At 59.6% G+C, this 26,472-nt stretch overlaps 1 protein-coding gene and 1 long non-coding RNA gene across 4 annotated transcripts; one reads left to right on the top strand and one right to left on the bottom strand.

The window, feature by feature from the left end:
• Window positions 1-1,850: 1,850 nt before the first annotated feature.
• Syngr1 (synaptogyrin 1) lies at window positions 1,851-26,167 on the top strand. 3 transcript variants are annotated; one of them, XM_048355152.1, is made up of 4 exons: window positions 1,851-2,025; window positions 18,409-18,646; window positions 19,483-19,628; window positions 23,314-26,167. In XM_048355152.1, exons 1-4 carry the CDS (start codon window positions 1,927-1,929, stop codon window positions 23,533-23,535), a joined length of 705 nt encoding a protein of 234 aa, XP_048211109.1. In that variant the 5' UTR covers window positions 1,851-1,926; the 3' UTR covers window positions 23,536-26,167. The 3 variants fall into 3 exon arrangements, with proteins under 3 accessions (XP_048211109.1, XP_048211119.1, XP_048211127.1); XM_048355162.1 differs by having other exon boundaries at window positions 1,852-2,025; window positions 23,380-26,167; XM_048355170.1 differs by lacking the exon at window positions 23,314-26,167 and adding an exon at window positions 20,348-20,842 and having other exon boundaries at window positions 1,855-2,025.
• On the bottom strand, window positions 5,459-16,636 carry LOC125358217. Its single transcript, XR_007212282.1, has 3 exons — window positions 16,117-16,636; window positions 6,875-6,884; window positions 5,459-5,471 (listed from the first exon to the last, which is right to left on the bottom strand). It is a non-coding gene; the product is annotated as an uncharacterized LOC125358217 (long non-coding RNA).
• Window positions 26,168-26,472: the final 305 nt, after the last annotated feature.

Below are 26,472 nucleotides of genomic sequence, written 5' to 3'. Positions count from 1 at the left end.
AAGTGGAGCTGTGGCTCAAGTGATAGAGTGTTAGCCCTGAGCATAAAAGGGCAGGGACAGTAGCACCCATGCCCTGAATTTAAGTCCCAGGACACACACACACACACACACACACACACACACACACACACTGTAATTATACCAGGTTCATCCTCTTTGCTCAGAAAACACAGCCAGCAGCGTTGTCGTCCATGCGGCCTGCAGGGGGCAGGAGAGAGTCAGCAAGGCTCTGGGTGGGGAAAATGTCCTGATCCAAGCAGCCCTGGGTGTGCAAAAAAGCCTGACCAGTGACAGCCTGACTTTCAACTCTGGTCTCACCAACACAAGAAGACACAAAAACAGACAGTAGGGGAATGTTTCTACCGGAGCAAAGCGGTATAAAGGAGAGACTCATGGTTGAACCCCACCATTCCAAGCTTTCTCCTTCTAGAAAAGGCCTGTGTGTTGTCTCAGTTCATTCTGAGGATACATCCTCAGGCTTGAGTACTGCGTTTATTTCCATTTTTTCACATGAAGAAATAAGCTCAGAGAGGCGAAGCCGCTTTCCCACGGTCACAGAACGTGCAGTGGGGTGTCAGGACTCTCATCTACCCAACTCCAAATATCTGATTCTCAAACTCAGACTCCTCAACCCCTCTTACTGGGAATTAATTAGTGTGATACTATCTTAGTGCTGGAGGGCTGACAGAATAATAATTACATTACTGTCATATATATATATTTTGGTGCAGGCTCCTACCACTTGAACCACAGCTCTACTTCCAGTTTGTTTGTTTGTTTGTTTTTTGGTTCATTGGTGATAAAAGTCTCATGGACTTTCCTGCCCCGGCTGTTTTTCAGTCTGTGGTCTTCAGACCTCAGCCTCCCGACACAGCAGGATTACAGGTGTGAGCCACCGGTGCCTGGCACGCCCTAGGTTTTACACACAGGAAGATCTGGGGTCAGGGGAGAGATGTGGGGGTCAGTCATTGGCTAGCCCGAGTCACAGGTGTGGACAGAAGGGGTCAGCCGGGGGCCTTGTTGAAACGAGCCAGTCCTTGGGGGTCCGGCGAGGCCAGTTGGCACACCTGTCCCAGGATGTCTGTCTGTCCAGCAGTCCTGTCCTTCTTGGATCCCAAGGTGACCGAAAAAGAGCCTGGCTGGGCGCGAGGGACCCGGGTACGGTGGAAGCTGGGACGCCAGGCCGGTTCGCCCTGGAGGTCTGCGGACCCCAGCGGGGAGTCAGTCAGTGGCTTCCAGGGGAAGCAGCTCCGAGGTTCCCCCCCCCCCCCATGACAGGCTTTGCCCTGGGAGGTGGCGGTCCCCGCCCCGGCCCGACGCCACGCCGCCGCGCCCACGGTGTGCGCCCCGGGGTGCAGCGGCGCCCGGTGCGGGCCAGGCCCGGGCAGCGGCGATTACATAAGGACGGAGGTGGAGGCTCCCCCGAGCATCCCGGCCTCTCCGCAGCCGCCACCTCGGAGCCGGGCGGGGGGGGGGGGGAGGGCGCGTGACGTCATCGGAGGAGGAGGTGGGGGTGGGTGGGTGTCCGGGTCCCGGAGACGGCCCGCACGCACCCCTCCTCCCCCTGCCCCTGCTCTGCCGTCCACGCAATTGGCCCGTCACCACGCGTCCCGGCCCGCAGCACGCGCGCCCCCACGAGCCCGAGCGCAGCGCCCCGCCCCGCCCCGCCCCTCCCTCCCTCCCTCCCTCCCTCTCGGCCCGTCGTCCCTCACGGCGGCGGGCGCCCCCCTGTCGGAGCCGCGAGCGACGCCGGCCGCGCGGCCGGGGAAGGGAGGGGGCGGGGCGCCGCGCACGCGCACGCGCACGGGCCGGCGGCGCGCCGGGGAGGGGGCGGGGCGGGCGGGGGGGGGCGCCGCGCACGCGCACGCGCACGCGCAGGAGTCGGCGGCGCGCGCCGAGCGGGGGGCGCTGCGCCGGGCAGCCACGATGGAAGGGGGTGCGTACGGAGCGGGCAAAGCCGGAGGCGCCTTCGACCCCCACACCCTGGTCCGGCAGCCGCACACCATCCTGCGCGTCGTGTCCTGGGTGAGGACGGGCTGGGCGTCCGCGCTGGGGCGGGGTGGGGGGTGGGGAGGGAGCCGTGGGCGAGGGCGGTGGGCCCCGAAAGCCGCGGCGGCCCCCGCGGGGCTCCCTGCGGGCGGCCGCGGACGCCCCGAGCCCCGGTCTCCCCGCGCGCCCCCCGCTCCCCGCGCCGTGTGACCTCCGGGCCGCCGCTCTGCAGCTGGAGGCTGGGGGCGCGCGCGCCCGTGCGGACGGTGCCCCGGGTTCGAGGCGCAGGGTTTTTTTGGGGGGGGGGAGGGACGATGACAGGGCGTGGGTCGCCTGCTGGGGCGCGGGCCGTGCCTGTGGCAGGGGAGGCGCCGGGGACCCGCGGCCGGGGGGGCGCTGCCCAGCCCGGAGGGCGCGGAGCCCCGGGTCCCCCGCCGGGTACCAGGCATCCCCCCCCTCACCCTCCCCCCAACAGCCGCGTCTTCGCCGCGTGACCTTGGGCAGGGAACCACCTAGAAACGCTCACCCACAACGAGGAATTGGGTTCGGAGTTGGGCGGGGCCCCCTCTAACGTGCCTCAGTTTCCCTGCTTATAGAAAGGGTGGGAGGAGCTTCCTTGAGCCCCCACCCCCCCCACCCCTTGAACTGTGACATTTCCTGGATCCATAGCGCTGCACCTTCCTCCGCCGCCCCCCACCTCAGTCCACACCTGGACGTCTACGGGGCCAGGTTATTTGGAAGGAAGGTCCCCTCCCCCAATGAAAGGCCTGTTCTGCACCTGCGGCCTGGGCCGGGGAATGGAGGGGGGGGCGGGGAGCAGAACCCCAGCGCTGAGGAGTGGGGCTCAGCTCAGATCTGAGGGGAAGATAGGGCAGAGGTGGTAAGGATGGGGGGGTGTTGTGGTGGCTTTGCACTCTAAGGAAGGAGAACTGGTTAGCTGGTCGCAGTTGAGAAGTCCTTGTGGAGGGTCTTGCCCCTGTGGGTCTGGGGCCCCTTGCTGGTGCCACCAGACCAGAAGGGCCGATATTGGGGACACCGTGGCAGGGACACGGTCAGGACCCGTAGGGGGCTGTGCAGAGGCCAGCTGTGACCTAGGCAGGCTGAATGCCTGCCGCCCCCCTCCCCCAAGCATTTCAGGGCTGTTTTAGGGTCTGGTGGGTTGGACTGCTTGCAGGTTTGCCCTGGCAGCAGGAAGGATGACCATTTGTCCCCTCTAGGGAAGCCCCTGTGCCATTGGTCTGCGGGTACTGGCACCTCAGCGTGTCCACGAGGGTTTCTGGCACTGAATTCATGCATGGGAGACAGTCCCCAGCTCCCAGCAGGCGGACCTTAGGCAAAGGTGGCACCTTGACCAGTCAGGTGGGCTAGCTCTGCGTGCTGCCCTCCTCTTCCCCAGGACTCTGACAGGCAGGCTTGGTGAGGGGGTGTGGGCGGGCAGTGCTTATGCTTGGGTCATTTCTGCGGGTGATGGCTTCATTTAGCATAGCTTTATTGAGTGCCAGGCCCTGAGGGACAGTGGCATGACTCAGGCACTGACTGCCTGGTGCTCCAGAGCCCACAGTCCCACTGGGGAGACAGCCAGGTGCCCCAGGCAGAAGCCATGAAGGAGGCAGGAAGAGGGTCCTTGCTGTGGAATCCAGGAGCTTCCTGGAGTAGGTGACGTCACCTTGGGCCTTGCAGGTGGGGAGAGTTGTCCTTGTTGTGCACATCAGGGTGTGGAGGATGTGGTATGGGTGGGTATGGAGAAAAACAAGCACACATTGAGCGCCCACTGTGTATGGTTCCCTAGCTGGTGCCCCCAGTGGCCAGGGCACTAGAGACCTGAAAATTGCAAGGCAAGGTGAGCACAGGAACCTACGACTTCCTGTCATAGCCTAGGGTAGGGGAAAATGTGGAGTCCTGGAATTTCAGGATCAGAAAGCACGGGAAGATCGTCGGGGCCAAGCCTGGCCAGTGCTCGAATTCCCCCATCTCCCTGGCCTGCTCACACACCGGGACACAAAGGGGCCGTCTCTCTCTCTGTCTCTCTGTCTCTCTGTCTCTCTGTCTCTCTCTCTCTCTCTCTCTCTCTCTCTCTCTCTCTGAGCATCTATCCAATAAAGACACACTGATACCTTTTAAAATAGATAAAAATTATCTGAACTAGGGAAGGGAAAGAAAAACGAGGGAGAGTATAACAAATAAGACAAGAAGTGTACTCACTGCCTTCTGTATTATGTAACTGTACCCCTTCTGTACATCACCTTGTCAATAAAATTTAATTTAAAAAATAGATAAAAATAAGCTTGCCAAGAGCGTGTGACTCAGGGTTGTTGTAATCCTGGTTATTCCTGAGGCTGAGATATCAAGATCAAGGTTTGAAGCCAGCCTAGGCAGAAAAGTCCTCAAGACTATCTCCAGTTAACCAGTAAAATGCTGGACTGGAGGCATGGCTTAAGTGGTAGAGCACCAACTATGAAGGGAAGAGCCTGGTTGAGAGCACAAGGCCCTGAGGTCAAGCCTTAGTACTGGCACAAAGAAAGGGAGGGAGGGAAATTCTCAAAAACATTTTTTTCTAGATCATCAATACCTGCTGATTATTGGAAAATAGGAAAATCACACATGATAGTTGGACAAAAAGCAGCGAAGCTGGGCATTGGTGGCTCACACCTGTAATCCCAGCTACTCAAGAGGCTGAGATCTGAGGACCCTAGTTCAAAGCCAGCTCGGGCAGGAAAGTTTGTGAGCCGCTTTTCTCCAGTTAACCACCAGAAAACTGAAGTGGCGCTGAGGCTCAAGTGGTAGAGTGCTAGCCTTGAGCTGAAGAGCTCAGGGACAGCGCCCAGGTCCAGAGTTTAAGCCCCACAATCAACAAAAACAAAAACCATGAATGTTGGGCAACAATGGCTCATGCCTGTAACCTGAGATTTGAGAATCACAAGTTCAGAGGCAGCCCAAGCAGGAAAGTTGCTGAAATTAACTGCTCAAAAAAAACCCAAAATGGAACTATGGCTCAAGTACACTGGGAGGATGGAGTTGAGGATGTAACTCAGGGGTAGAACACTTGCCCTGAGTTCAATCCCCAGCACTGCAAAAAAGAAAGAAATGGTGAAGACCATATGTCATATATTTTACCACAACTGAGAAAATTGGAGGAGGGGAAACACTGCCATTTGGGCAATTCATGCAGTGCTAGGCTCTCTCTCTCTCTCTCTCTCCCTCTCTCCCTCTCTCCCTCTCTCTCTCTTTCTCTCTCTCTCTCTCCCCCCCTCCCCCCTCCCCAGTGAGACTGAATTCAGGGCCTTGTACTTGTGCCAGGCAAATGCTCTTCCATTGAGCTAAATCCTCAGCACCTCTTCTCTCTTATTTATTTATTCTTATTATTTTAAGCATAATTTTATTATTCTTTTTTGTTTGTGTGGTGCTGAGGAATCAAACCCAGATCCTCGTGCATGTTAGGCAGGCACTTTACCACTAAGTCACATTCCCAGCCCCTGTTGGCTCTTCTTTAAAAGTCTTAGCAAGGATTTATTTCAGTATAGCAAGACTAATGTAGAGAGAAATAGAAAAGGAGAGAAACATTTCTTGCTCCTTAGGCAGAAAATGGGAGTTAAGTGCCCCCACTGCTATATTTTCTAGTCTTTTGGGGAAGTCTGTTGTGTGCTGAGACTTCTTACCAGGTTAGGGAGGGGGTGATGGGCACTGCTGCTGCCCCACCCATGGCCCTTTGCACACTGTGGCCCTTTGTACACCACCCCCTTTGCACACTGCCTCCCTTTGTACATTTCTCCCCATTGCATGCTGCAGGGCATGTGGCAGCAAGCTTCCTTATAGAACGAGCAGAGCCTGGTCTCTAGGTCTCAGGTGACCAGATAGATCCTCCTGGTTTGCTGGAACTTACCAGGAGCCCCTCTGCCCATGATGAAGTGGGAGGGTTGGCATTTAGAATTCGTATATTACCCATACCTCACCACCACCCTGGAAGGCTCCACCAACAGGTGCGCATGCACTTGTGAGATGGTAAAATTTATGCCAGAAAGATCCAGATGCCACTGTGATGACACAAGCCTGTAATCCCGGCATTTGGGAGGTTTGGGCTGGAGGAGCTCATGTTGGAAGCTAGCCTGTTTCAAAAGCTAAAAAAGGTGTGTGAGCCTAGCTCAGGGGTAGAGCTCTTGCCCAGGCATGCGCACAGCCCTGAGTTGAATCCCCAGTACCCAAGGAGAGCGTGGGAAGATCATTTCACAAAAAGAGAGGGGCTGGGAATGTGGCTTAGTGGCAGAAAGCTTGCCTAGCATGCACGAAGCCCTGGGTTCGATTCCTCAGTACCACATACACAGAAAAAGCCGGAAGTGGCACTGTGGCTCACGTGGTACAGTGAGAGAGAGAGAGAGCCGGCTCCAGTGGCACATACCTGTAATCCTAGCTACTCTGGAGGCTGAGATCTGAGCATTATAGTTCAAAGTCAGCTTGAACAGGGAAGTCCATGAGTCTCCTTTTTTTTTCTTTTTGCCAGTCCTGGGGCTTGAACTCAGGGCCTGAGCACTGTCCTTGGCTTCTTTTTGCTCAAGGCTAGCACTCTACTACTTGAGCCACAGCGTCACTTCTGGCCGTTTTCTATATATGTGGTGCTGAGGAGTTGAACCCAGGGCTTCATGTATACGAGGCAAGCACTCTACCACTAAGCCATATTCCCAGCCCCTCCATGATACTCGTAACTTTAATTAACCACCATGGCAGTGGAGATGTGGATCAAGTGGTAGAGCACTACTAGCCTTGAGAGGAAAAAGAAAAGAAAAAAAGCTCAGGGCCAGCACATAGGCCCTGAGTTCAAGCCCCAGGACCAGCACAAAAGGGGTGTGTATGTCAATAAGACTTCCAAACTAAGTTGCAGACCTTCCCCAACTGGGATCCACCTTGGACCCTGAGCTTCGGGGGTTTCAGAGCCCCTCTGCCTGGCCAGTCAGAATCAGGGCCTCCCAGTTCCCATTTGGCCCTCAACGGAGTTTGGGTGGTTTGGTCCTCAGTGTAGGTAGCTTAAGTTGCAGTCTTGTCCAGGGCAGCCTGAGAGCTGCCACCTCCATCTGGGTTTGGGGTGGCAGCTGTGACATTAAACGAGTGTCCCCTTCTCCTCGCCTGCTTCGATTTCCCGACGTGACCCAGGAGGCCTGTCTGGGACAGAGGTGTGGGTCCATTGCGGGTCCACAACCGATGCCTGCCAGAGAGACTCATTTCCTGGTTCTGCAGCCTGAGGGGAAACAGTCACCACCAGGAATCGTGGTCATTTCCTAGCGCTGGGCACCTTTGGTTTGGCTTTGAGGATCTTTCTTGTAGGGGCTTGAAAGGACCAATCAACAAGAGAAGATCAGTGCTGGGCAATAGAGAGGTTCTCTTCTGTTGTTTTCTGGTCCTGGGCCTTGAACTTGGGGCCTGAGTGCTGTCCCTGAGCTGCTTTTGCTCAAGATTAGGGCTTTACTTCTTGAGCCACAGTTCTACCCCTACCCGCGCTGGCTTCAAACCATGATCCTCAGATCTCAGACTCCTGAGTACTAAGATTACAGGCGTGAGCCACTGGCGCCTGACTTGGTTTTATGTCCATCCTGGGGCTTCTGCTCAGGAACTAGGTGCTATCCCTTGAGCTTTCTTTGCTCAAGGTTGGTGCTCTACCACTTGAGCCACAGTTCCACTTATGGCTTTTTTGGTGGTTAATTGAAGTTAAGAATCTCATGGGCTTTCCTGCGCTGGCTGGCTCTGAACCCTGATCCTCACATCTCAGCCTCCTGAGTAGCTAGGATTACAGGCGTGGGCCCCCAGGGCCTGGCGGGATGCTTGGTGTGGAAGGCCTGTGGGGCCAGGCATCCTCGCTGGGTCTGTGGCTGTCCCCTGACCCTGCTTAGCATTTTTCACTGCCCATCTTGGAATCTTGCCTCTGCCCAAGGCTGACCCTTGGCGCTGTGTCTCTCAGGTCTAGGACAAGCCATCACAAGGGGACTTGAGGGAGAACTGTGGTTTCAGTCATGTGTCTTAGCAGCTTCCTCGGGTACTGGGGCAGCTGGGGGATTGGGGAATCAAGAGAGCCATGGGGGGACTTCGAAAACCCTGCTTCTCCCAGCCTCAGTTTCCTCTCAGTGACGTGAGCTGAAGTGGCTGGTCTGGGGGAGTCTGGAAGGTGGTGGCAACGGTGAGCTTCTCATGTGTCCTGCCATCCTCACTTTACATAGAGACTACGGAGGTGGGGGGCACAGCCCGAGGGGCACCCCAACCACATCACAGGGCCCAGTGACCCAGTGAGCCAAGCTGCCAGGCACGCCTGAGCCCAGGGGCCAAAGCGGGAAGGCAGGGGAGGGCGGGAGGAGAGGCAGATGGCAGGGCTGTTGGAGAACCCTCTCTTGGCACCCAGGCCGGAAGAACCAGCCGTCCTGGGGGAGGGGACGATGGGAGCATGGGGAAGTACGCACAGTAGCCTCTCCACACCCCCCCCCCCCCGGCTGTGTGACTGGAGCTAGAGGCCAGTGCTCTTGGGCCTCAGTTTCCCTACTTGTCAGATGGGAGGACAGCTGGATGGAGCTGATGGATTCCAACCCCTCTACCTCTAGAGAACCCCACTCTTGTTCTTCCTGTGCTCCCAAGGTGGGGGGCTTTGGAGTTTGGCCGGTGGTGCTATTTTAGGAGGTGTTTTGGTAGGCACCTTGGGCAGGGAGGCCTAACTGGAGGAACTGGGTGTGAGTCTCCGTTACCCGGGGTCCCTAGCCTCCTCCCTGGCCTCCCCCCCAGGCCTCCCCCATCCTCCCCCGGCCTCCTCCCCCATCCTTCCCTGGCCTCCCCCGGCGGCCTTCTCCCCCTCCTCCCTGGCCTCCCCTGGCCTCCTCCCGGCCTCCTCCCCAGCCTCCTCCTGCCCTCCCTGCCCTCCCCCAGGCTCCTCCCCATCCTCCCCTGTCCTCCCCCCCACCTTCTCTCCATCCTCCTCTGGCCTTCTCCCAGCCTCCTCTCCAGCTTCTCCTGGCCTCCTCTCAGGCTCCTCCCCGTCCTCCCTGTCCTCCCCCAGGCTCCTCCTCGTCCTCCCCCAGCCCCCCCCCAGGCCTCCCCCAGGCTCCTCCTCATCCTCCCCCAGCCCCCTCCAGGCCTCCCTCAGCCTCCTCCCAGGCTCCTCTCCGTCCTCCCCAGCCTCCTCTCAGGCTCTTCTCCGTCCTCCCCCGGCCTCCTCCCGGTCCCCCCCCCCCCCGTCTTCCCCCCATCTTCACAGGCTGCCCACCTTTGTGGCCCCAGCTGACCCGAGACCCCATGGACCTGATTCCATGAGCCAGAATCGGTCTTTCCACCTTTGTTTGTGTCAGGGATCAGTGACAGTGCTGACCAGAGCCGACCATCGCTCTGTCCCTCTTCAAAGAAGAAATCTCAAGAGCCACCTTACGTGGGAGGTGAAAGAGGAGGCTCAGGAATAGCGAGGAACCCCACCCAAAGAAACAAAGAGAAAGAGAAAGGACCGAGTGCTTTGCCACCAAGCACTTGCCTGAGTACTCACTCTCTAGACCTCCAAATAGGAAAAGCAAGACTTGAGCAGAGGGCCCCAGGGCCGGGGCTGTGTGTGTGAGGAGCAGAATGTCCCGGACCGGCAGGAGCCTTGTCCCCGTCTCCCAGGATGGAATTGTCCTCGGCTACCCCCTGCTGGGTGGCAGCACAGGACACGGACTCTGCTGTGACCATGTTAGGCTCTCCCACAAGCTGGGGGGTCCTCAGGTCCCTACAGTGCACAGTGTCCCCGGTCCTGACCCCCCGAGCCTCTCCCAAAGTCATAGCCTCCGTGACCCCGTTATATAAACTGCACTGCAACCTGGCTTGTCCCCCAACCTAGCCTCCGTAGCCCCTCAATGGAGGGGCCTGAAGTGAGGGACGGGGCCCTCCTGACACCTGAGGCCATGGCTGGACCCTTTTCATCCAGCCTTGATGTCATCCCAGTCCTGGGCAGCTGCTTCCTCCTTCCCCGCCAGCTCTGCTGGTCCCCCGGTGTCACAGAAGCCTCTGCCAGCCTGGCATCTATGGTCCTTCTCACACCCTGGCCGCCCTCCCCTCCCCTCCAGCACAGCTGCAGCTTCTCTGGCCTCCTCCTCCTCTCCCCTCCCCTCCTCCATCCACTTCGCCCTTCTGTTCCTTCCTAACAAGTGGCTGTTATCCCCCCTTCCGGAAGTGCTTCCCAGAGGAGGCGGGCCTGGTCGCTGCACCAGGCTCCTCCTGGCTCCCCCCACACTTGTCAAGATCAGCCCTGACCTTCACGTGGCCTTCATGTTGCCAGGTCCTGTGGCAGATCGTTCTTGATGCCTCTCAGCCAACAGGGCGGGCCAGGGCATGGATCCGGACAGCAAGGCTGCCCGTGGAGGGAGACTCGCCCCCTAGACAGGGGTCTGCAGCCAGGAATCTGGTTTAACCGTGAGGGTGAGCAGTGACCGCAAGCAAGGGGACACTTGCCCAGCTCAGGAAGTCAGCCCAGGGGATTGCAAGGCCTGGAGGGCATGGATTTGCTGTCCCACCCTCAGCCCAGGGCACTACCCAGCTTCGGGAGGGAGGGTTCTACATGTAAGCGGAAGAGGTGAGAACTGCCCTTTGTCCAATCCTACCAACATTCCCATGTGGTCACTTCCCCCATGAAGCCTTCCCGGATTTCCCAGCTTACTCTCTCCACCTGTCCTTCCACTTTTGTTGTTGCTCCAGTGGTGGCTGTGAACTCTTCAGGCAATGGCCTCTCTCCCTCTGCCTTTCTTCTGAAAGGTGGGGCAGGGCTGGGCTGGCTCACATCCTTGAGGGCCTGGAGCCCCCACAGAAGGGATGAGGAACAGTGTTAGGCAGGTAGAGACGCTGACGTGAACCTGCTCTTCCCAGCTCATCTATAAAATGGGTGCAGCAGTGCCCGCCTCCTGTGTCTGGAACTTAGCTGAGTCTGGGGCTCAGATTCTGTACCACCGTCACGAGTGGTGACATTGTCCCCTCCCCTTCCGGTGCCCAAAAGGACAGAGGCAGCAACAGGATCACAGGCAGAGTGGGGGGTCCTGTCCAGCCAAGAGCTCACTGAGCCCTTCCTGATGGGCACCGGGCTTGCAGGGCAGGGACAGTGGTGCAGGGCTCATCTCAGTCCCTGGAGAGACTGACCCATCCTGTCCCTCCCCACTGAGACCTGGCGCGGAGAGCTGTGAGAAGATTACCTCCTAATCCCCGCTGGGCTGGGGCCCAGGCTGCAGGGAGGAGAGGAGGCTGGGCTCCCTTCCTGCCACCCCCGCCCCCCAGCTCTGAGGGGCTCTTCCGGAAGCTCCTGGCCACCCAGCCCCATCATGAGATGCTGTGCTAGCTTTGAGGTTTCCCTCACATGACCTGGAAGGGGATACAGCCTGCCTCAGTCCTCCAGGGGGAAGCTGGGGTCTGCGCGCAATGCCAGCACTTGCCGGGCACCAGTGACTCACGCCTGTAATCCTAGCTACTCAGGAGGCTGAGATATGAAGACTGCAGTTCAGAGTGAGCCTGGGCAGGGACGTCTGTGAGGCTCTTTTTTTTTTTTGGCCAGTCCTGGGCCTTGGACTCTGGGCCTGAGCACTGTCCCTGGCTTCCTTTTGCTCAAGGCTAGCACTCTGCCACCTGAGCCACAGCGCCACTTCTGGCCATTTTCCGTATATGTGGTGCTGGGGAATCGAACCTAGGGCTTCATGTATGGGAGGCAAGCTCTCTTGCCACTAGGCCATATCCCCAGCCCCGTCTGTGAGGCTCTTAACACCCGTTAGCCAGCAAAAAGTCAAAAGTGGAGGCGTGGTTCAAGTGGTAGAGTGCCAGCCTGAAGTAAGAAAGTGAAGAGAGAGTGTAAGGCCCTGTGTTCAAGCCCCAGTCCTGGCACACGCACACATAGACACACACTGAAACGGGTTGGGGGTGTGGCTCAGTGGTACCATGCCTGCCTAGCCTGGAGTTCAAACCCCAGTTCTGCCTCCTGAGAGAGAGGAAGTGTAAGGGGGGGGCTGGTCCTGGGGATGGGGAGATTTCGCTTTGAGCAGGGCCTGGGGCCTGGGGGCAGCCTGGGACCCTGTGGATGAGGGTCATGCAGAGGCCATGAGAGGCTGGGGGTGAGCCGGGAGGCCCCCGGGGACCTCAGCGCCCCCTCGGGTGGGCTTTCTCAGGAGCGGCTGCAGTGTCACCGGGCGGCCAGGGCAGGGCTCCTCCTGCTGCCTGGCCGGGGCAGACTTTCCCACTCGGGGTGGGAAGACGGAGCCTCAGCAGCTGCCAGGACAGTAAGGCTCCAGATGCCACCTCCCTGAACCTATCTGGGGACAAGCCAAGCTGCATTTCACAGCGAGGCCTCTGGGACTTCCTGGCTGGGCAGTGACCTCGGTCACCCCATGCCAGCTGGGCCCCTCCGCCCTAGCTCCCCGCCCGTGGCCCCAGGCTCACCCTGATGGGTTCTGCCTGGGAAGCGAGAGCACCATCTGGTCCCCAAGGCGGGTGGCCTGTCCCTCCACCCGGCCACCGGCAGACGGCCCTCCTGGGTCTTGTGCTGATCCTGTGGCTTGGGGGCGGGGAGGAACTCTGTGCTGGAATGGGTGTCTGAGCCTCCATGTCCGTCTTTGCTCACATGACTGTCAAGAGCCCTAGGAGGCTGCAGGCCAGCTCCGGCTCCCAGGAGCGTGGCAGGGTCACAGGTCCCCGCAGGTTCTCGACGGCGACAGCTTGCGGAGCAGGGACAGCTGTGCGGAATTCTCCTACAGCCTGTCCTGTCTGAACAGGGCAGGGACGGCAGACAGATGCTTAGGGTCACCCAGGGCTCAGGGCTTCTGGGGCCTCTGGTTCTTGATGCCTCTGAATCCAGCCACCAAGGATCCTGAAATTCCCTGCTTCCAAGCGTCCTTGTGCTTTGTTTGGGAACTGGGCGTGAGTCTGCACCACGCATCGTCCGGAATGGTCTCTGAAGAGATGGGTGGGGATGCAGAAGAGGCAGGAACCTGGCTCTTCGCCTGGGCTGCTTCCCGAGCCCAGGGGGAGATGGGGTTTGCTCAGGAATGTGACCAGCCGGCTCCCCTGGACCTGCCTGGCCGTCCCTCTCTGTCGCTGTCCCCCCCCCCCCCCCGCCTTGCCCCTCGTGCTGCTCTGCAGCCAAGGCTGGTGTAGAGTTGCGCTCTGGTTTAGTTTCCGGTTGTCTGGTGTCTCCTTGCGCTGCTCTGGGAGTTCCTTGTGGTCCCTGCAGATCTGGCCCTGTCACCGGGCTGGCACTGGCTTTTGATTCCAAGAAACTTGGTTCCAGTGGTGGCTGGCTTGGTGGCCTGGAGGGTCCCCCTGGTGGGTGGCGGCACGGTCTCCATGAATTAACTGCATATGACAGGGAAAAACCCCTTCCACGACTGCCCCTGCCACAGCAGGCCGTGGTAAGCGGGAGTGTGCCCTGTTCTGGGGGCTCCTGCTTGGGTGGCGCATGGCAGCTGGAGGGCTGAGAGAATTCTGCAGGGTGTCCGGAGACCGCTTGGGCGGGCTATAGGCCCCTACCCGAGCCGCTCCCAGGCCCGCAGGCAGTAAGGACTCCAAGCCTGTTATTGAGCCCAACCTTCCACCTCCCTTTGCACTCCCTTAATTCCGGGGGCTCTAACCTCAGTGTCTGATCGACAGCCCTCCACCCCCCTCCCTTGCCTTGCAGCTGCAGGAGTTCCTGCAGTTACCCCCCCCCCCCCCCCGCCCCGGCTGCCCAGGGGTTCTTCTCAGCAGCCAGGGGGTGCCCCTCAAGGTCCCAGAGACCAGCTGCTGTCTACCTCGGTGACCTCACTTCTCAGGGATCTCCCCTTTGCTCGTTCTGCTCCAGCTGCTGTGGCCCGCGGCAGCTTCCCAACCCACCTGGCTCACGTGCGCCCCAGAGCCTTTGCACTTGCAGCTCTTGCAGATAACTGATTGGCTCAGGGCCCTCGCTGCAGTTGGGTCACCTGTGAGAGACACCACTGGCCACCAGGTCCCCCTCTTCTTGCACTTTTACTTCTCTATGACATTCACCAGGACTTGTGGTGTTAGGATGGGGACCCTCCTGCCCTGGCGGCGGAGAGGAGGCCCAGCCCCAGAAGCTGTGCTTGTCAGGACTCAGTGCCCTTCAAGCCGCAGGCTGGGGACACATTGGAGGGGGAACCAGTTCAGAGGGGGCTGTGACCTCCACAGTCAGGTCGTGTCACCACCTCCCAGGGCCCCTGGTGACATTTCACCAAAGCCTGTGTCCCCATCACCGCCTGCCAGGCCTGGTCCCTCTCCTGCCCCCCCCCCCCCGCCCCCACCGCGCCTTCTGCCTCAGCTGCATTCAGAGCTGAGGGCCCTGGCCGGCGTGGCTCCGAATGTCCCGTGCTCTTGTTGGGTTCCCTTCAGGTGGCCCCGCTCCAGGTGGCCCCACACCGGGCGGGTGAGGCCAGGGTGGCCTTGGTACAGCGGGGTCAGCCATGTGGGATCTGGGGCTCACAGCAGGTTCCTGTCCCACAGGGTCAGGGGGTCGCCCCTCCCAGTACCGTGCCGGACCCCCCCCCCCCCCAGAAGCCGGAAGCCTGTGCTGAGTGCTTACCCAGGCCCCAGGCCTCTGAGGGCGATCGCACCCCAGTCCTAAGGTTTGAACTCAAGACCTCGAGTTTGCTAGGCAGGAACTCTACCACTTGAGCCACACCCCAGCTCCCTTTTTTTTTTCTTTTCTGTGTGTGTGTGTGTGTGTGTGTGTCTGTCTGTCTGTCTCTTTAATGTGTTGATTCCGGGGTTTGAACTCAGGGCCTGGGTGCAGCCCCGTAGCTTTTTGGATTGAGTGCTCTACCGCTTGAGTCACAGCTCCACTTTTTAGCTTTCGGTGGTTAATTGGAGATGTAAGTCTCGTGGACTTGCCTGCCTGGTCCGGCTTCTAACCAAGATCCTCAGATCTCAGCCTCTCGAGTAGCTAGCATGACAGGTATGAGCACTGGTGCCCGGCTTCAGCTGCCTGACTTTGTCCGGACCTTTCGCTTCTGCCTTTGGCTTTTTCTTCTGGGATTACAGGTGTGTATCACCGTCTTGGCTGTGAGGGTGTTTTGATGCTGTTCCTCTCCCTCTTGGGGACATATTGTCTCCAGCACGTTCTTCCAGGCCTCTCAGGATTTCCTGTGCCGTCTCTCTAGAGAGCCCAGAGTTAATGGTTCCACCTCCACTGCAATCCCCAAGGCCTGGACTTCCGGACTTGTGCCTGCTTCCCTCTCCTCTCCCCTCCTGGCCTTGGGGGAGGCCCCTTGTTCCCCGTCTTTTGAAGGGCGTCTATTTCTGTTCCCCCTCCCGCTGTAGGGCTGTCTTCTCCAACCCAGAGAGCAGCGGTGTCTTAGAAAGGCTCGCGGGTGTTTTTCCTTCTTTGCTGGCCTCAGTCTCACCCCAGTCCTCTGAGGCCTGCGCCCTCTGGGTGCTTGTGTGCAGTTCTCCCAGAGGATGACTCAGAGCCCAGTCCTCATGTGCTAGGCGCATGCTTAGTCCTGAGCTCCACCCCCAGCCGAGAGGCTCAGACTCGGAGAGGTTCAGTTACTTGGCCAAGGCCCCGGAGCAGGGGCTGCAGGCTCAGATGGGGACCGTCGGACTCTGCTTTCTAACCTGGCGGCCTTTCTGTTCTGCTGGCTCTAATGACAGGCAGCACGGGCCTCGGATTCCCGACCTGGTGCTTTTCTGGTACGGCCTTGGACCATTGCAGGTGCTCCTAGCCAAGCTCAAGATGGCTGTGCGCAGAGTCTGACTGGCAGCGGCCTCAGCAGCCAGGGTACACCCTGGCTCTGCAGAGCCTGGCTTGCCTGGCTAGCCAGGATCTGTCCGATCTGCCTCAGCTTGCTGAATGCCGGGATTACAGGCATACACTACCACACCCAGCTCCTGAAGGCTTTGAAGTGCTGGCTCCCCAGTCCTGAGCCCCTGAGCACCAGACCAGACTTTTGCTGAATCCCTTGCACTGCTGCTGCCCTGCAGGGCTTCCTCCCTCTTTATCTCTCGCCTGGCTCTCTGGGTCTGTAGAAACACCACCTTTTTTCCTGGGCCACCCCCTGAAGCTGATGTCAGCTTGGTTGGATGGAGGGAGTGAGGGGCTGTGATCCAGATAATTGGCCTCAGGTTCGGCCCGTGTTGATGATGCAGGTTTTCTGGTGAGGATTTTACAAGTACCCTCATGGCTCTTCTTTGTGTGACTGAGTTATAAGTAATCTGGCAGTTTATATTTAGGCCGGGTTCCACCTTTACACAACTGAAACATTGGTCTCTAAACCTTTGGCCATGCCCTCCTTCCAGGAAGAGTGTTTGCCGATTCTCTCATTAAATGTAGATTTATGTGTCTTAGATGTTCCCACTTCCTGTGTAGACCCTGTGCATTGTGAGATCTGTGTACAGGACCAGTTTATGTTGCTTAGCAACAGGATGCACTCAGAGAGCATCATTAGACAATTCTGTCACTGTGCGCACGTCACAAGCTGCGAGGTCACCAGGCCACAGTGCCATGGGCCCACCTCGCATATGTGCTTACAGCACCCTGGACAGGGCATTGTTATGAGGCAGGTGACTAGAGACATCTCAGAAAGATAAGATTGGGCTGGGTGCTGGTGGCTCGGGCCTATAATCCTAGCTACTCGGGAGGCTGAGATCTGAGGATCACCGTTTGAAGCCAGCTCAGGCATGAAAGTCCATGAGACTCATTTCCATTTAACCTCCATAAACTACTAGACACAGAGCCTAGCACCAGTGGCTCACGCCTGTAATCCTAGCTACTCGGAGGCTGAGACCTGAGGATCACAGTTCAAAGCCAGCCTAGACAGGAAGGCCTATGAGAGAGGAAACTAACTCCATGAAGTTACCAACAACGCTGGAAGGAGAGCTGTGGCTGAAGTGGTAGCACACTAACCTTGAGTGAAAGAAGCTCGGGGACCAGCATCCCTGGTTCAAGCCACAGGACCAGCGCGCACACATGCACACGCACACACACACGTACACGCACACACAGTAAAGGTGTAGGGAACATTAGCAGTGCTTCTCTTGCTTGTCCCACCACCCCTCCTGGCTCACATAGGGATTGGTTTCCTATTCTAGCAAAATGGGAAGTAGAGAATAGTGGGACTCCCCCCAGCTCGCGCCTCTGGCTCATCACAGGCCACACTTAGGGCCGAGCCTTCTTTTGTGTGTGTCAGGACTGGGACTTGAACTCTTCCTTGACTTTTTCAGTCAAGGTTGGCACTGTACACCCACTTGAGCAGTGCTTCCACTTTCAGGGCTTTCAGGCCTGGCCTCCCTCCTGACCTCATTTAGGAAAGGTGAATGGCCCACGGAGGAAGCCTGGCCCTTAAGGTTTGGTTTACTGGACACATTCATAATACTCGAGCCTTGACTGCCTTCTCTGCAAAATGCTGATGATACTGATGTGTTAGTTAGTAATTGCTGCATAACAAATTGTCCCCAAACTTATGGCATAAGAGCCAACATTTCGGCTAGCATGCATGAAGCCCTGGGTTCTGTTCCTCAGTACCACACAAACAGAAGAGCTGAAAGTGGTGCTGTGGCTCAAGTGGTAGAGTGCTAGCCTTGAGCGCAAAAAAAAAAAGCTCAGGTACAGTTCCCAGAACCGAGACTGGCAAAAAAAAAAAAAAAAAGAGCAAGCATTTTCACAGTTTGTCTGTGTTAGAAATCTGCACTTGTGGGTGTCGATGCCTCAGTGTCAGCAGGGGTGTGGTCTCACCTGACTTCTCTACTGAGGACGGATCCACATTCAAGTTCAGCTCAGCCCTGCCAGCTTCTGACAGAGGGTCCCAGCGCCCCGCCAGCTACTAGAGACCTCCCTCAGTCACTAGCGAGCTTCTCCGTGGGGCAGCTCCAAACGCGGCAGCTGGCCTCCAGCAAGCGAGCAGGGGGCCAGGGCCAAGCCAGGCGGGAGCCATGTCCTGCGGGAGTTGGCCATATGCCGTCTGGTGGAATCGGTCACAGGCGGGGCCGCCCTCACCCTAGGTGTGGGTGGCAGAGGCGGGGCTGGCTGGTCCCAGGCCCGTCCCTGCTGCTGCCCTCCAGCAGAGCTGAGCCTCCAGGGGTGGCTGACGGGCCAAGCGAGGTGGCATGGAGGCGCGCGGTTTTCCTTCATCACCCTGTCTTCTTGGGACCACTGGAGGGAACCGGGGAACGGGGCTTGGCCGGCGTATCCCCAGGATGGCCTGTAAGGTCCCATTTGGGGGAGCAGTCCAGTCCTCAGGGGCCTTGGCGATGGGTTCACGGAGCCTGCGTCTGGTGTCAGAGGTCCTTGGGTCCTGGTGGCTGAGGAAGGACGTGATTGATCTTCCTGTGCTGTGTGACCCAGGACTAGTTGCCCTCCTCTCCGAGCCTCCCTCCGCTGTGTCCCGGGTCACCGAGGGGCAGGCGGCAGGGTGACAGCAGTGCCGGTGGGCGTCCTGTCCCAGCTCGCCCCTCCCCCTCCCCGCGCAGGTGTTCTCCATCGTGGTGTTCGGCTCCATCGTCAACGAGGGCTACCTCAACAGCCCCACGGAGCGCGAGGAGTTCTGCATCTACAACCGCAACCCCAACGCCTGCAGCTACGGCGTGGCCGTGGGCGTGCTGGCCTTCCTCACCTGCCTGCTCTACCTGGCCCTGGACGTCTACTTCCCGCAGATCAGCAGCGTGAAGGACCGCAAAAAGGCCGTGCTGTCTGACATTGGCGTCTCGGGTGAGTCCGTGGAGACCCTGGGCCCGGGGCCCTGCCACCTGCTGCACGCAGAAACTGAGGCACGGGCAGTGGGGGACCCTCCTCCTGCCTCGGCGCCCCCCTACGCCCCTTCCTGCAGAGCCTCAGGCTCCCCCTCGTCCTGGCGCTGTCCGGCATAGGCCTGCACCCTCCGCCCGTTCCGAAGAGCCTCTGGCAGTGCCCTGCTCTGCTTTGGGGGTCCAGGGTCAGGTGCGGCCACCCTGGCCTGTGGCACAGGGCTCCTGCAGAGCCCCGGGGGACCCCCAGCAGTGCCTTTGTGGGTTGGGCTGTGCTCCACCACCACCCCCCCCTCACACACAGCGCGTCCTGAGCTGCTCCAGGCAGACCCCCTTATCGAGCTCCAAGCCCGGCTCGGCACCACCTTGCCCTGCCGCCCGTCCCACCCCTGCTTCTGTGCACGCCAGCGGGCGGAGGGCGGCGGCCAGCGTCTGGTGGGCTGTGGGCCCAAGAGAGGGAAGTGGATGGAAATTAGACTCCAGAGGTCAGCGCCTTGCCAGCCTAACCTGACTGCTCTCTCTCTCCCCTCCCCCACCCCGTTTGTCCTTCCTACACCGTGGACTGCCGTGGTGCACCGTCTGTCCTGGCTCTGCCCTGGCCGCTCCTCCTTGGGCCTGGCCCTGCCGTCACCGCCATGTCTGCATTTGCTGGCTGGTTGCCCCTCCTCTGGCCCCTCTCTCTGCCCTCACCTCGGCTGGGGCGGGAGGCGCTCTGTGGATTTCTCTTGTTCCTCTGTTTCCTGTGCCTCCCCTCTGCCTTGTGTGTCCTTCTTCCTGTGCAACCTGCCTTGTGACCCCCAGCCTTCTGGGCCTTCCTCTGGTTTGTGGGCTTCTGCTACCTGGCCAATCAGTGGCAGGTGTCCAAGCCCAAGGACAACCCACTGAACGAAGGGACGGACGCAGCCCGGGCCGCCATCGCCTTCTCCTTCTTCTCCATCTTCACCTGGGTGAGTACAGCACCCCCTGAGCCCCGTTTCCCCAGCCAAGCCCCAGGCCTCGCTCTGTCTGTCCCCAGGGGATCACAGACGCCAGCGCGTCGGTCTTTTCAGGGAAGCCAAAGGACGAGTTTTTCCATCCATTCTGATCTTTCTGTTGTTGGTAATTCATTCAAGTTCAAGATCCAGTGCTGGGCGCCCTTCTACCTGGGTGGCCGAGATCATGACAATGATCTCAACTGGAGGCCACCCCTCTCCCCAGACCCCACCCCTCTCCCCAGACCCCACCCCTCTCCACCACCCTCCGGGCTCCGTGGCACATGCCTGTCTTCATGCTGACAGGAAGCAGATGCAGGTCCACACGCCTGTTTTCTTCGGGGACCCCCAGGTCCTCAGTGTAGTAGTGAGCACTGCAGTCTGGGGGACACGTGGGATTCAGATGGCCAGCTCTTGAGGTCTCAGGCCTGGGCAGGAAGAGCAGGGGGTCCCAGAGAATTTTAGTGCAGAGAAGGTAACTCCTCCCCTCCCCCCGAGGTGGGAAGAGCTTGCAAGCTCCGGCCCCCCCGTGGGTGGGACTTGCAGAAAAGCCTGGGTGACGGGGTATGGGGTCTCTGGGGGCGGGTCTGCAGCTCTGCCGGTCAGGGGCTGTGGGGCCTGGGCAGGCCTGCAGCTCTGGGGCACCGCCGCCCCTCACACCGCCCCAGCGGCCTCACCCCTGCTCTCTCCGGCAGAGCCTGACTGCAGTCTTGGCCGTGCGCAGACTGAAGGACCTTTCCTTCCAGGAAGAGTACAACACACTGTTCCCTGCCACCGCCCAGCCATAGCCCGTGTCCCCCCAGGGCAGGGAGGGCAGGCAGGCTGGCTTCGGGGACCAGCCCAGCTTACCACTTGCTCATTCATTCATCATCTCCTTTGTTTGTTCTTTGTGTTTGTTCATTCAGTAAACATTTATTGAGCAGCTATTTTGTGCCTATGGTGGATTAGACAGAGTCCCTGGCCCAGGAGCTCACAGACTGAGGAGGGAAAGGCGGGAAGAACCGATCCCCAAGTGTGCCGCAGGCTGGTAGAAGACGGGTGGCCCCACGCAGCACCAGCTGCCAGGAGGTGCCCCCCCCCCCAGTTAAAGGGGCTGTTTTCTGATGGCCTGTCCAGGGCTATGGCAGGGGGCCTGGTCTTCCCGTTTTCTGAAGGCTGGCCGGCCCAGCCTGCTAGAGAGCGCTGCCTGGCCTGTGGTCCTTTGCAGTGTGACCTAGAGCCAATCTCTGCACCTCTCTGAGCCTCAGTCCATTTCCCCTCCACTGACAGCTGACTACAGGCCAGCTGCTCAAGGCCATCGTGCACTAAAACCAAGGCCAACGCAGCCCTGGCACGCGGATGCTCAATAAATATAAATCCTGCTCATCTCTCCATCCGTCCATCCGTCCTCTCCAGGCCTGAGAGACCCCTGTACGCTCTCCTTTTGGGGCGAGTCTCCGGGTGAGCCCCTCTGCCATCACAGGTTCTCCTGCGGCCCTCAGTGCCTGGGCAGTGCCCACCCCTCCCCTCTGTGTGGACGTGGAGGCAGTTGAAGCCGCAGAGCAATGCCCAGCCTCACTAGGGTGGAGCTCAGGAAGGGTGCTACCTAGCCCTGGAGGCCTGCAGTGCTCGTGGCCTGCCTCCTGGAAGAGACCTGACAGCGTCCTTGAGTCCTGAGGACCAGGGGACCCAGGTCCCTGGCTCTTGGCAGGACTCCTCGCCTCCCCAGTGCAGCGCAGGCCAGCCAGTACCAGGCCTCTCCCGTCTGTGACCAGGGAAGCCTGGCCTTAGAGGCAGAAGGCTGACTGCAGAGACAGTCCTCTGTGCCTGTGGCCAGTGGCCTCTCCCCGAGGGCCCCTGTGTGGGAGGCAAGGAAGCAGGGAGGCCGGGAGTGTGAGAACAGGGGAGCCCGGGGTACGGGGAGCAGGGCCTAGGACCTTGCCTCAAGCTTTGCCCTCTGTTCCTGTGAGCTCCTCCTGGCTTGCCAGCAGCCCCTCCCCACCCCACTTCTCTGGTTCCAGCCTCTGAAACCCCAGCAGCCGGCCTTCAGGGGGCCACATGTACTCCTCTACCCAGCTGCCCTGGGCCTGTCTGCCCTCCCCTAGGTTTGTGCTTGGCCTGCGATGAACCACAGAGCCCTCGGTCCTGGGAGCCTCCTCGGGCTGGGAGTGTAGCTCAGCGGTGGAACTCTTACCTAGCCTGCTCAAAGCCTGCAGAAAAGAGAAAGGAGCCGCGCACCAGCGGCTCACGCCTGTCACCCTATTCGGGAGGCTGAGATCTGAAGATCGTGATTTTTAAGTCAGTCCAGACTTTTTTTTTTTTGCCAGTCCTGGGGCTTGGGACTCAGTGCCTGAGCACCGTCCCTGGCTTCTTTTTGCTCAAGGCTAGCACTCTACTTCCAGCCTTTTCTGTGTATGTGGTGCTGAGGAATCGAACCCAGGGCTTCACGCATGCTAGGCAAGGCAAGCAGTCTACCTCTAAGCCACATTCCCAGCCTCTAACCTCCACCTAACCCTGATGTTTCTCAGCCTTACCTTTTCCAGCTCCTAGGTGAGGAAGCTCTCGAGAGAAGCTCTCGTTGCAAGCCTGGGCTTCAGTGGGAAGAATGCCTTGCTCCTTAGCCCAGCGGGTTGGTGTCTGCAGTGCAAGTTGCTTTTACTGATATCAAAGCGAATGGTTCACACCGCAGCCATGTACTGCACGAAAGGGCTCCAGTGGTCATGTGTGCCTCCATGGTTCCCTGCTGGGGGTTCTGGCAGATGTTGAATAGTCAGGGCACTGGCAAATCCTGTGGTCCTGCAACCTGTGTCACTCCACTTAATTCAGTGTCCCAACTTGTCTGGCTGAATGTCTCAGCCACAATCGGGTTCAGCAGCAAGGACGCCAACCCCAAATAGCAGCGATTTAAACAAAGCCCGGGCAGGGCTGGCACGGCGGTTTGGAGGTCTTCAGTGACCCAGGTGCCCTCCATTTCTGCAATTTGGCATATGATCTTCGTGGCCCATTTTAGCACCTAGAGCTCCAGTGATCACAGCCACACTCCAGGCCTCAGATCAAAGAGTAGAACAGAGAACATGGGCAGTACCTTGTTGACCGGAACTTAATTAATCACATGACTGTACCTGGCTGCAGCAGGGGCAGAGAATGGCTCCTAGGACATGTCAAGTTCTCTGTCCAACTAAGACATCTTTTCCCCCCCATTCCACATAGCACCCAAACCCAAGTTGGGAAGCAGCCATGGGCCCCTAGGACCTCTCCACAGTGTAGATAAAAATCCTTGGTTGAGCTGTAGTCGCTCACGCCTGTTAATCCTAGATCACGGTTTGAAGCCACCCTGGGCAGGAAAGTCTGTGAGACTCCAGAAGCAGCACTGTGGCTCAAAGTGCTAGCCTTGAGCACAAAAGCTCGGGGGCAGTACCCAGGTCCAGAGCGCAAGCCCCACAATCAACAACAAAAAATTCTGTTTGGTGACAGTGGCCTCTGAGGTTTACCCCGGCTGGACGTGTGGTCCCGAAGGCTGGAGGGACGCGGTGGGGACAGTCCTGCCCCGTCAAGCCTGGTGCTTTGAGGATCTCTGTGGCCTGTCTCCTGTCTACTAACCATCACTAACCCAGTGCTCTTGTCTGTCTCTCCCTTAACCACCCCTCCTACCTGCCCTTGTCCCCACCGGCCCCCACCCCAGGCGGGCCAGGCTGTGCTGGCCTTCCAGCGGTACCAGATTGGCGCCGACTCGGCCCTCTTCTCCCAGGACTACATGGACCCCAGCCAGGACTCCAGCATGCCTTACGCCCCCTACGCAGAGCCTAGCACCGGGCCGGACCCCGCCGGCATGGGCGGCACCTACCAGCAGCCGGCCAATGCCTTCGACTCTGAGCCACAGGGCTACCAGTCGCAGGGCTACTGAGCCCCCTGGACCGCCTGCCCCTCCCCAAGCCCCGCCCCACCCGCCCCTCCCGGCAGCCCCGCCCAGCACCTCCTCAGCCTCCACGTTGCAGTGGGGCTGGGGCAGCCCTTGTGGGGGCGCCCATGTGTGTGCAAGTGTGTCTGAGGGTGTGTGCCCGACGGGGCCCAGAGGGCAGGGGGCAGGGCTGGCATCCGTTCATCGTGTCCTCGCGCATTCATTGAGTACCTGCGGTGCCAGGCCTGTGCTTGTTGGGAGGGTGGTGAAAGAGGGGTGCAGAGGAGGCCCTGTGGGTGCCAGAGGCAGGAACGGTGGGGCGGATGGACCGGGTCACAGGGCGAGCGCCGTGTCTGGGCCCCCCAGAGCCTGTGCTGCAGCAGGCCTGCCCGGTGGACGGAGCTGCCTCAGGCTCACGGCGGGGGGGAAGGTGGCCTGAGCCGTCAAGGACGGGGGGCATCTGGGAGGAGGCCAGGCAAGCAGAGACAGCCCCCCGCCGACCGTGCCAGCCCGCCCTCCCCGCAGCCCCGGCGGTATGACTCGTCCTGTCAGGCCTCGGGGCCTCGTCCCCAACAAGCCCACCCGGGACCTGCACCCCACCCCTGGGGCTCCCCTCCTAAGCAAGGAGCTGTCCCACAGGGAGCCTACCCTGAGCGGGCCAGCCGAGGCCAGCCTCCGGGAGAGCCCCCCAGGCCCTTGCCCGGCCCCGGTGGTGGGGGGCAGCGTGCTGGCACTGGCCCGGGGTCCAGCAGCCGAATGGGCTGGCATTACCATCCAGTCTCCTGGTCACCCAGCAGGGGCCTGGGCATAGGTCTCGCCCTCCCCGACCTTCTGGAAGGCCCGTGGGAGGCAGAGTAGAAGGGCGGGGCTGTGGAGTCCCCAGGGTGGGGGATCCCGGAGCCTCCAGGAGAGCCGGGCCCCGGCTGCAGTGGGCTCTCCCTGCACACGATGCCGTGCCCCTCTTCCCGCCAGTGCGGACGGCACCCCGGCCGACCCCCCGGGACAGGGCGGAGGGACGACGTCTCTCCCACCACCATCACCCCACCTCCCACAAGGACCCCACGGGCCCACCACTGCTTGCCCCAGCCGCCAGTTACCAGCATCCCTGCGGGGGAGACCCAGGGTGTGTGGGGGCCATCTATCTTGGCAGAGCTGGGGCCCTTCGGGGAAGGCAGTTCGGATCGTATGGCAGCCTCCCTGCTCCCGGCAAGGACCCTCGTGTGAGCGGAGGAGAAGGCAGGCACTGCACCGAGCAGGGTGGGGAAGGGAGGCCTAGAGAGCAGTACAGGGCAGCAGTGTTGGCCATCGCTGACTTGCCTTTGTCCCAGCTGGGGAAGGGACGGCTTGGGGACAGGTGACCCGCTACTCTGAGCAGCGGGGTCTGGCGCTGCGGGATTGTTTCCTCCAGCACCTGGTGGTTCCCTGTGTGTCCCAGAAGGATGGGGGACAGCCTAGCCCAGGCCTGCTCCATACGGAGCCCCCTGCTGGTGGGTCCTGGAGACCCCAGGTGCTGCTTATCTGCTTCTTAGTACCGACCAGAGCAGCCGCTGGCCCTGACTGCCCTCTCACCCCCCCACCCCCCCACCCCAGGGCTGGGAAGTTCCCCCACATCCCTGCTGAGGTGCGATCTGTCACCTCAGGATGCATCCTCCCTTCCCCTCCTCGGGGTCCAGCCCCCCTGCATCTCGGGACACAGGTGGGGACACGCCACTGTGGACATGAGGCAGAGGGCGCGAGATGTCCGTCCGCGGGAGAACTTAGGACCCCACGGCCGGGAGGCTCCTGGCGACGGTGACCCGGGCCAGCACCACACCAGTCCCCTCGACTGCCCTTGCTTCCCCGGCTCCACCGTCCTTCGAGAAGGGCCGCCTGCAGCCTGACCACGCCTCCTGCCGAGCACAGAAGGCACCACACAAACGGAGACCATTGGACAGGGTCACATCTGGGACAGGAAGACCCTAATGTCCACAGAGTGGGGGGGGGGGCGGGGGGGCAGCCGCAGCCTTCGCCTTTTTACGTTGATGCCCATCCTGCCTGGGTGGCTCCCAACCTGATGCTAGACTGATTCCCAGAGGCCCCTCCGACAGCTCCCCCCCTCCCCCCACCGCCCTCTCCCCTGGTGATTCTCCAGGGCTTCTATGTAACTAAGAACCCCCACTTGTTACTGCTGGGGATGCCTAGCCTTGCCCAAGATCCTTTTGATACTCAGAGGAGCACAGGGAGATAGCCCCTCCCACACAGAGTGGATGGAGGATGGACTGGTCCAGCTGTCCCCAGCGCCGCCCCTCAGCCGACACCCCACCCCAGGTGCCACAGCCCTTGCCTGGGTGCCCTGGTCCTTCCCACAGCATTACTGCCTGTGAATAGTATAAATATATATATTTTCTATATATAAGATGTATAATATAAGGCTCCATAAGTGTGTGTGTGTGTGTGTGTGTGTGTGTGTGTGTGTGTGGTGAAGGGCGGCCCCCATGCTGGCCCCCCCCCCCGCTCCTGACCCCTCCCACCTGGTTAAGTCTCTCCAGAGTGGCCCTGTGGCCCCCCTCCTCCATGACACCCATCCATCTGTGGTGAACCAAGTGACGGTGGTGACTTCTGGTGACATAGTAATAAAGTGAATCAGACTCAGACCCCACCGGTGGACTGCGGGTGTGTCACTGTCTCATTGCTGGTCCTCAGCGTGGCTTTAGTTGCCCATCCACTCTCCAGACATGAGCAAAGTTTTTTTTTTAATTGCCTGGGCTGGCTTTGAACCGCAGTCCTCATATCTCAGCCTCCTGAGTATCTAGGATTGCAGCGGGCCTGAGCCACCAGTGCCTGGCCAAGTTTTTTTTTCTTGCATATTGTTTAGTTTTTAATTACTCAATGAAGATATAACATCATTTTTAGGCAAGAACTCTACCATTTGAGCCATGCCTCCAACCCTGTATTCTTTTTTAA

This window comes from Perognathus longimembris, chromosome 1 (genome assembly GCF_023159225.1).
Source record: "Perognathus longimembris pacificus isolate PPM17 chromosome 1, ASM2315922v1, whole genome shotgun sequence".
In the NCBI taxonomy this organism is placed as follows: Eukaryota; Metazoa; Chordata; class Mammalia; order Rodentia; family Heteromyidae; genus Perognathus; species Perognathus longimembris.
Note: the sequence above shows the minus strand (reverse complement) of the source record. Positions and strands in the feature narration are given on the sequence as shown.